Below are 9,416 nucleotides of genomic sequence, written 5' to 3'. Positions count from 1 at the left end.
TTGGCGAATGAGATTTTTAAATTTAAATTAATTAAATATAAAATATATATTTTTTTTACGAGAATTAAATATAAAATATTATCTTTTGATATTAGGAATTTTACCTAAATATATAACCAATTTTAGCAAATAAATTAAAAAATATATATTTTAAAAAATTCAAACAAATCGTGCATTGTACGGGGTTCATCTAGTTATTAAATACTCCCTTCGTCCCCTTTTGATATTCCCTTATGAGTATTTTTCACGGGAATTAATAAACGCAAATAAGAATAGTAAAAGTACATTGAAAAAGTAAATTGACATTGGGTATGCAAAAAATTAGAGAGAGAAAATAATAAAGGTACATGAGAAAACAAAATTTACATGGGAAAGTTAATTTTGCACAAATATTGTTGCAAATTGGAGGAAATTTTGGTAAAAAATTAATATTAATGATTGTTGAAAAAAGCAAATGAGGTGAACATTTTAGGACTAAAATTTGCCCATAAGGACTATCATTTGAGAACGGAGGGAGTAAATTTTTCCTTGCTAAAGTTAAAAATTCAATATAGAGTTATAGACCATGCGCCTTGAAACACAAAAATTCAACCCCCTCTTCGAACTCGTTAACTCGAACATAAATAAATAAATAAAGAAGAAAAACAAGGAAAAAAAAAAAAAAAAGTAAATAGAAGTTGCTTCTTCATCCATAGTCGAAATTTGAAATTAGAGCGACAAGAACAAATCAAAAATTCAAACTGGTTTTCCCGGCATCGCAACAAGGAACAATCCTCATCTTCCCACAAACTTCGTTAATCGAATTTCTTCCTCTTTTAATTTTAGGGTTTTTGATTTCACCTCCAATTTTACAATTCAATCAAGATTTATTTATTTGGTTTTGAATTCGTTCGATTAAGTTTGCAGTAATCAAGAATAATGAAGCGAAAACGTGGGCATAAGAAGGGGAAGAGCAAGAAACGAAAGTCGCAATCGCCTATTGTTCCGACAACCACTGAAGAATCCCCAAATAATGACATTGAAAGTGTAAATTCCGAAGAAAATAATTCTGGGTCTGAGGAGGAAGACAACAATAAGGTGCAGGAAGTGTCGAAACCGATATCAGAACCGGTTATGGTATCGGCACCAGCGATGCCGGTTAAGGCAGTGGAAACAATGCCTGTACTTCCGAAAGTGTTTCAAAGACCTACTCCAACTGCTGTTTATGGGCGTGTTAAATTGAAGCTGAAAACAACGCCTAAACCACCTCCACCTGTTGAGCCTCAGGTTGTTGGTTCATCTATTGGTCAAGTTCAAGGTGACGGGGTAAAAAATAGTGAGGTTGGTAGTGTAGTGGAGAAGAAAGATGATAAAGAAGTTGTTAGTGGCGACAAGGTTGATGGGAGTAGTAAAAAATCTGGGGTTATTAAGATTGTGTCTTCGAAAAGTTCGAGTCCCCCGGCCTTGGGTGGTGTTGAGAGTGGTAAGGTTGTGAATTTAAAAAGTTCGAGTCCTCTGGCCTCGGCTGAGAATGAGAGTGGTAAGGCTGTGGCGAAAAGTTCAAGTCCTCTAGCCTCAGCTGAGAATGAGAATGAGAGTGGTAAGATTGTGTCTTCGAAAAGTTCAAGTCTTCTGGCCTTGGCTGAGAATGAGAATGAGAGTGGTAAGATTGTGTCTTTGAAAAGTTCAAGTCTTCTGGCCTTGGCTGAGAATGAGAATGAGAGTGGTAAGGTTGTGTCTTTGAAAAGTTCAAGTCCTCTAGCCTTGGCTGAGAATGAGAGTGGTAAGCTTGTGTCTTTAAAAAGTTCAAATCCTTTGGCCTCGGCTGAGAATGAGAGTGGTAAGATTGTGTCTTTGAAAATCTCGAGTTCCCTGGCCTCAGGTTGTAATGAGAGTGGTAAGATTGTATCTCCGAGTTCCCCAGCTGTAGATGGTAATGGTAATGAGAGTGGTAAGGCTGTGTTTATGAAAAATTCAAGCCCCCCAGTTTCAGTTAGTATCGAGAGCGGTAATGCTGTGTCTTTAAAAAGTTCAAGTATCCCGGCTTCTGGTGGTAAAGAGAGTGGTGAGATCGTGTTTTCGAAAAGTTCAAGTCCTCCATCCTCTGGTGGTAAAGAGAGTGGTAAGATTGTTATTTGGAAAAGTTCAAGTCCCCCTACCTCAGGTGGTGGTAAGATTGTTATTAGGAAAAGTTCAAGTCCCCCTACCTCGGGTGGTGGTAAGATTATTATTTCAAAAAGTTCAAGTCCTCCAGCCCTGGATGGTAAAGAGAGTGGTGTTAATGATTTGTCACAAACCGAGGAGAAGGTTGAGGAATACAAAGCGAGGTTTCCTCAACAAGAAGCTAAATATAACAAGGAAGAGTTGGAGGCTTCTTTAGAGGTATGAGATGGAGAGTTATTTTTATTATTTTGTAATAACATTTGCTTTTTGAGATGTACAAGTAGAATGTAGAGTTTTGGGATGTTATTTACTTGTATTAATGTAATTTTAACTGGTTGTTGATTTTATTAGGTGATCCAGAAGATTATGAAAATGGATGCTGCTGAACCCTTTAATGTACCTGTTGATCCTATTGGGTTAGGAATACCAGTAAGTATGATGTGATAACTTTATCAATACTGAGAACCTTGTTTCTATAATGCTTAAATTTCAAGGTTAATTGGATGGCATGATACTTAATACGACCAGGTTTGGTTTGGACTGGTGCACTCGAGAAATATACTTATTAGGTATCTTTTCTGTCTAATGAGACATTCTTGGCTTTAGTCGAGTTAGACAGAAACATTTTTAGGCTTATTTTCTTGCTGCATACATTTCTGATTTTGGTGGTCGTTATAGTGTTAATGATGGGTTATTACAATTTTATAATTTATATATCCCCTCTATCAATTTAGTTTCGTTGACTTAGGAGGCTTAGAAAATCATTGTTGTGTGGCATTAGCTTGTAGTCTGTATTTTTAAAATTAGCTTTTGGACTAAGGAGTTCAAGAAGAAGAAGAAGAGTGTTTAATTTGTCAGTTTGTTACTTATTGTTTACTCATTCAATAAGGGTGTTTTAGGCATACTGTGTTAAAGTGGTCAATCATCTTGGTCACTCAAATTTAAAAATGTTCTTAGTTAACAATATGTAGGGTAGAGTGAGCTTCCTTTAAGCGTATTGCAGTTAATGATTGTTTGATACCTTCATACCTTGTTCATCTGAAGAGTGTACTTTGCAACTGGTTATCTTATTCTATTCTTTTGTGATAGGATTACTTTGATGTCATTGATACTCCAATGGATTTTGGCACCATCCGCAGTAATCTTGAAAGTGGAAAAAAGTATATGGATTCTGAGGATGTCTATAAGGATGTACAGTACATATGGGATAATTGCAGCAAGTACAACAATAAGGGTGACTACATTGTTGATCTTATGAAGCGAGTCAAAAAGAACTTTATGAAGTATTGGATGGCAGCTGGGCTGTATACTGAACAAACACAGAAGATGAAAGGTAAGCAAATATATGTTCTCATTTATATGTGGATTTAACTAGAGGCAGGTCATAAGCTTTTAATAGATTGGAGGATGTTTCTTCGCTCATGCCTATACTTTTGTTTATACTATGTATAGAAAACAAAGGGTGACTCATTGGTCACTTGACTGTGGACTAGTTTGCAGATATTTAAGTGATTATGGTTGCGAAATTTAAAATGTATATAGTATATTAGTATGTGTGTTAATTTCAAATTTTAATCTGTATAAGTAATCAATATAGCTCCTATAGTAGAGTTGTAGGATCTTTAGATTTGGGTCCAAATTTAATGATAGTGGATGTATGTTTTTGATATTGTGTAAGCTAGATTCGGTAGTTCTTAGTATTTTGACAATCTCTTTTGCTTATTTATACTTCTGTACAAGCTCTACATCTCCAGCCTCATCCTTGTTCATTCAAATCTCATCTTTCAACAACAATCTCTTTCTTTATATAGTCCCTGTCAACTGTCCCATCCCCTCTTGTGTATAGATTATTTACAAAGCCAAAAGGGTAAAATTGTACATGGACGTGATTATTACAAGTAAATTTACGATTTGACACAAGATTTTTAATTACTTCTTCCGTTCTTTTTTAGTTTACACTTTCTTTTATGACGTTTGGCAATGCACAAGTTCAACTATTAATGTCTCTAATTATCAACTAGTAAAACTTATAAAGTTGATTTTTTTTTTTTTTTTTTTTTTTTGAGAAATATAAGAAGTTGATATTTTGGAAACACATATTGAGATGATTTTAACAAAATCCCACAACCCACTTGACTATGTCAATTTAGGGTTTGTGGATAGTGTCTAAAGTCAAAATGTGTTAATTATAATAAGCGGAGGAAATATGGGAGAGATGAGAAGAACATTACTGAGGGTCAGACTAGGATGTTTCAGGGTAAGATTTGCTATGTCAGAACCCTGTTGAGACACAAGAACCATTGCAAACCAAACATAAAAGTTTTATATGTATTGAAAAGATAGTGGAAGTTAGCCATGAGTTCCAAACTTCCAATGTCCAGTTACCATGAGTCGCCAGGTTGATTCAACATCATTGTATTAGTGACTAAGTAGATTAGATCAGTGTTGATAATAATTCATTAAGGGTATTATTGGCTTGATCTCTACACTATGATAATCACTCTCTGTGGGCTAAAGCTGCAGGACCCTTTAATAGTTATTCAGTGGGAGAAATTCAAACAAACTGGGCTAATTTGTATTCTGTTATTGCTGTTATATGGGCTACTTTTGTACCATGTTTTTTTTTTTTTTTTTTTTTTTTTTTTTTTTTTTTTTGGTAATCCTTTTCTTGTTTCTGTTGATCATAATTTCATGTATAAAAAAAAATTTCGTGATAAAAACTAAAAAATTATATTAGTTTCCTTGCAATTATTAAATTGGTGTCTGATATATGTAATAGAGGTTTATGAGGCCCTCTTGTCTTTGTTTCTAACCTTCTCTCTATACATTTTTGTTGTGGTTGGTTAGAAATAAATCAATCTTTAGGTCAAGTGATTTTCAAATCTTTGTATGACTTGTAATTATTTCTTGCTTTTCTCTTTTTATACTCCTTTCTCCTTTATTACCTCAATTTCATTTTTCTTTTGCTCTTTATTTGGTTATCAAAAACCAAAGAACGGATAATGCAAGTTTGATGCCTGATTTTAGTTGAAAAGAAGCCCAATTTAAAATGTAATAATGTCAATTTTGTTTTATTTCGCATCCCTCCATACCTTCTCAAATTCAATCTTACTGTAAGCATGTTTTTCCTTTTTTTTTATTCTTTGTTTACTTCTGCTTCCATTCTGCTTGCGATTACTTTCATGACTTTGCTTTAGAGCATTATTTTTTATATGTGTTTGTTAGTTAGCCTTTCTCTCTCTCTTGGGTGTTTGTGTCTTATAACAGCATATCAATGATGAGTGTCATGGTCTCCTATTATTTAGGTGAAGAAGGCAGTCCCCTGGATGAACCAACAACTTCAGGTCATGGAAAGAAGCTTAAAAAAGGAAAAGGGTATGTTTCTAGGGTCTGGGATGGAGAATTTCTGAAGTTGCAGCTATCTTATATTTGCTTATAGTTATTAACTTATATGTATTTTCAGTGAAGTTATCAATTAACCTATTCTATATTTTATTTTTTTTTATTATTGTGTTTTTTTTTTTTTTTGAAGAAAACAATCAACCTATTCTTAGTGTATGTATCATATCTAAAGTTACCAATACAGCTATGTTATTAAATTTACTGGTGATAAATTGACCTAAAAATGATAAGGTTACGTTATAATACTGGTGAATTGGTTATTGCCTGGCGCAAAGAGTGTGTGAGTTTGGGCTGCTCCAAAACGCGGTTTTAGGCTACAACATGAGCCCATCCCAAAATACTCTCTTTATCCCAAAAATCCCAATATGATTTTGCAGGTTTGAACAAGAGCTATTGTACAAAGCTCATCCTGGTCCTTTATCTCCTGAACATCAAACTTAATTATTACATATGCTTTTGTGTATACAGGGATTTTTTGTTTTTATTTTTATTTTTTGGGCTCGGTTTTATTGTTAGTTTTGATTTAGATGTTTTACTTGCTTTGAATCTAAAGTAGCCCCTTATCTTGTTGAAACCTACAGAGTTAAGCGTCACAAAGATGACTGTCTTTGTGCTATATGCATTATGAAGCGTCGTAGACGGGAGCGTGAGGCTCGTGAGGCACAACTGGCACGTGAAATGGGAGGTCAAGTTGCTTCACCTCAAATTAAAGTCCCCAAGACTGGGCTACCCGAAGAATACAGGCAAGAGGTGGGTTACATATTTTTTATTATATATATAAGTAGAGTACGGTCCTGTTTTGCATTGGGCTATTAACTGAATAAATTTAAAATCTAGACTGTTCATTTTAAAAAACTGGTCAAGCTTTCATTTCAACGATTGAGTTGAAAATAACCTTTTTCAACAAAATAAATTATTTATTTATTTTTATTACCTGAGGATATAGATTCTATTTGAAAGGATGACATTTTCTAGGCCTTTTGGTATCTCAGCTTTTCAGTTATTTCGTATTTTGCTAGGAAATTTTCACGCTCTTGTGAGATATTAAGTACGAGTATATTCCTACTTACTAGGTAGGTAACCAATTGTTTTTCTTTAAGAGAGTAAGTTTTTGGGGCAATATTCCCAAAGGATAATTATTACTCTATTTTATGAGTGTAAAATCTGTTCTAGGTATAACATGTAGGAACAGATTTTAATTTGATATGTCGAGAATTTGTTGAAACTTGCATTATTTTGTTGATTTCATGTTACCTTTTTTTTTTTAATTGTTAATTTTTTTTTTTTTTTTTTTTTAATGACAAAAAACTGAAGTAATTATGATTTATGAGAATCATAGAATTTATTGAATTTACTTAAGCGATCATTGCTATTTGTTGGAGACTTGATATTTGTAATTGATGCCATGTTTTTGGCACATATCCTTAGCTGCATATGGAGCCATCTTAGTGTGATAGTAAGAAGCCTAGAACATTTCATAAATTAATGTTCATGCCACTATGCCAGGCAGCATCTAAATCAAATGTTAATGATTGGCTCTGGAACCTGTGAATAGGGTTGATATTGCATGTAAACTGAATGTCTAACAAAGCAAAGCATTTGACACATTGCTCTTTGCTGTGATTACTTTAGGATATTTCACACGCCGAAAGTCCTGTTGAGACCTCATCTTATATGGAGACTTCCCATGATGGGGATGGGGATGCAGATGCTGAAATGGAAGACGGGGAGACGAAGCCTGATGCAGTTGCATCTCAGTACAACAATGAGAAGTCGGAGATTGATAGAGCCTACTTACATGATAAATCTGATAGATCTGGAGATATTTCGGAGAAATCATTACATAGTGATAAAGGTGATGCTGAATTATATTCTCATGATGAAGTAAATGTTCAGGATGAATTCGGGATTAGATTTAACAATATTGCCCGGCATCAACCATTGCTTCAGCAAGAAGGACAAACTGCTGGATATCTGCAACATAGACAAGAGGTATTGGCTGTTATTATTTCAGCCCTGCATTCTTCATCTGCTAGTTGCTTATGTTTATACTGGAAGTGGTCACAGTTATTGAATCATAAAATTCTACTAAGCTATCAACTATTTGCTGGTTTGTTTAACCTATATTATGATTGCAAGCCAATGTGTTATAAACTGTCTAGTAGTAAAGATTGCGAAGTATTTGTAATGTTTACCGAGGTAAACAAATTGCTCAAGATAAATGGGTTCGTAATCTGATAGAAATATTGGGTTTCTTTTAATGTTCCAGACAGCTATGTATTCATGGCCTTTCTGAACTTTCATCAGATATTAAATGCACCTCTTTAGATGTATACTAAGCATGTAAATTTGTCTCTAGATGCTAAAAATTCTATTTCTAAAGTTGAAGGAACATTTGATTACTCTTATCTAAATTAACATCATTAATCGTACTGGTGCAGCTATTGGAAATGGAGAAAAAACGTCAGAAGCTAAGAATGCTGGAGACTTTCCGTGATCTTGAAAACCCTAAGCTCTTAGGGTTATGTGAAACCCTCTTTCCGAACAATGTACAAACTGTTTGGAATGGAGCCAACTCACTGGTGCGATGTGAAAGAACATGCCACAGAAGAGACATTCATGAGGCTGTTGCGTCATTCATGAATCCTCCCTGCAAATCTGCCTCCTTTCTGAAGTAATTGTCTGGTGGATATACAAATTAAGCAATCATCTCCAGTATGAGATATTCATTCCAGCATTTCATCTGTATGACTACACAAGCACCTCGTATTTCATGCTCGCTGCAATGCCATAACATAGAAATAAAGGTTGAAGATACACGGGAGATTCTTGAATGTCAATTCTGCTGAGTAATTTTAACTAGGATTACTGATTTGCTTTTTCTTAGAGAGCTAGATTTGTCTAGATTGCATTAAATTCTGTCAATAATTAGTGATCAAGACAGAACAAATTGACATCATGATTTGTAAGTAACAAAATTGTATGCAATATATGGGCAGTCTCTCATTGTCCTGAACCTCTGTTCTCGAGAAGCTTCATTTATCAACTACGCATAAAACGAAAGAAATCCGGTTTATGAAGCCAGCTTTAGACTATAGCATAACATGTTTCTAATAATTATTAAGGGAATAACTTAGGTTCTAGCAACTAGAGTCCTTGAGGCATCCTCTAGTAATTTGGCAGTTTTTGTTGGTATTTTTTGTGACTTTTTGGATCTACCAACTACACATTCTAAAACAAGTACCAAATTGTTTTTTTTTTTTTTTTTTTTTTTTTGGACAATGGTCTAAAAAGGAGGCTAGCTCCCATCTGACTCGATTCTACTAGTAGAACAAGGAGAGGTTTAGTTCTCTTAGCTATACTAACACAAGACCTAAATTGGGGATTGGGGATACAACATTCATGGTCTGCTTGACAATACAAAACAGGAGAATGACAAATTTAATTACGGACATGAGTCATAAGATGCTCCGAACTTGATCCTTTATGCTTCTTTGACCTGCAAAAATGGAAATTGGGATATGTTTTACCTTTCTTTTTCTTCACCCTGGCTTGTGCGGCCTTCCTTGCTTTCTTGTCGTGACAAAGAACATGAAGGAGGATGGTGGAGGGAAAGATAGTGTTTGGCCTGGTTCAAGAGTCATGGGATAATCTTCAATAGAACCTACGGATTTCACTTCATCAATATTAGGTAAATTTGTCTCTCACAAGAACTTCATTCCCTTTTGTAATGCTTAAACCTTCATCGCTGTTATAGTGTTATCAGTCAGACATAGAGAAATAGCTTCATCTCCTTCTTAATGGCCATAGTGCTGGGCTTACCAAACTCAACATGGTTAACTACATCAGAATCAAGAGAGATTATGACCAAC

At 34.5% G+C, this 9,416-nt stretch overlaps 1 protein-coding gene across 1 annotated transcript; it reads left to right on the top strand.

Annotated features, from left to right (window-relative positions):
• The first annotated feature begins 600 nt into the window (after positions 1 to 600).
• LOC145562403 (uncharacterized) lies at positions 601 to 8,560 on the top strand. The gene is made up of 7 exons (XM_081622670.1): positions 601 to 2,361; positions 2,494 to 2,571; positions 3,232 to 3,475; positions 5,448 to 5,517; positions 6,126 to 6,294; positions 7,177 to 7,536; positions 7,986 to 8,560. Exons 1-7 carry the CDS (start codon positions 919 to 921, stop codon positions 8,220 to 8,222), a joined length of 2,601 nt encoding a protein of 866 aa, XP_081478796.1. The 5' UTR covers positions 601 to 918; the 3' UTR covers positions 8,223 to 8,560.
• Positions 8,561 to 9,416: the final 856 nt, after the last annotated feature.

Source organism: Chenopodium album, chromosome 10 (genome assembly GCF_948465745.1).
Source record: "Chenopodium album chromosome 10, dcCheAlbu1.1, whole genome shotgun sequence".
Lineage (NCBI taxonomy): Eukaryota > Viridiplantae > Streptophyta > Magnoliopsida > Caryophyllales > Amaranthaceae > Chenopodium > Chenopodium album.
This window is presented reverse-complemented; position numbering and strand designations above follow the sequence as displayed.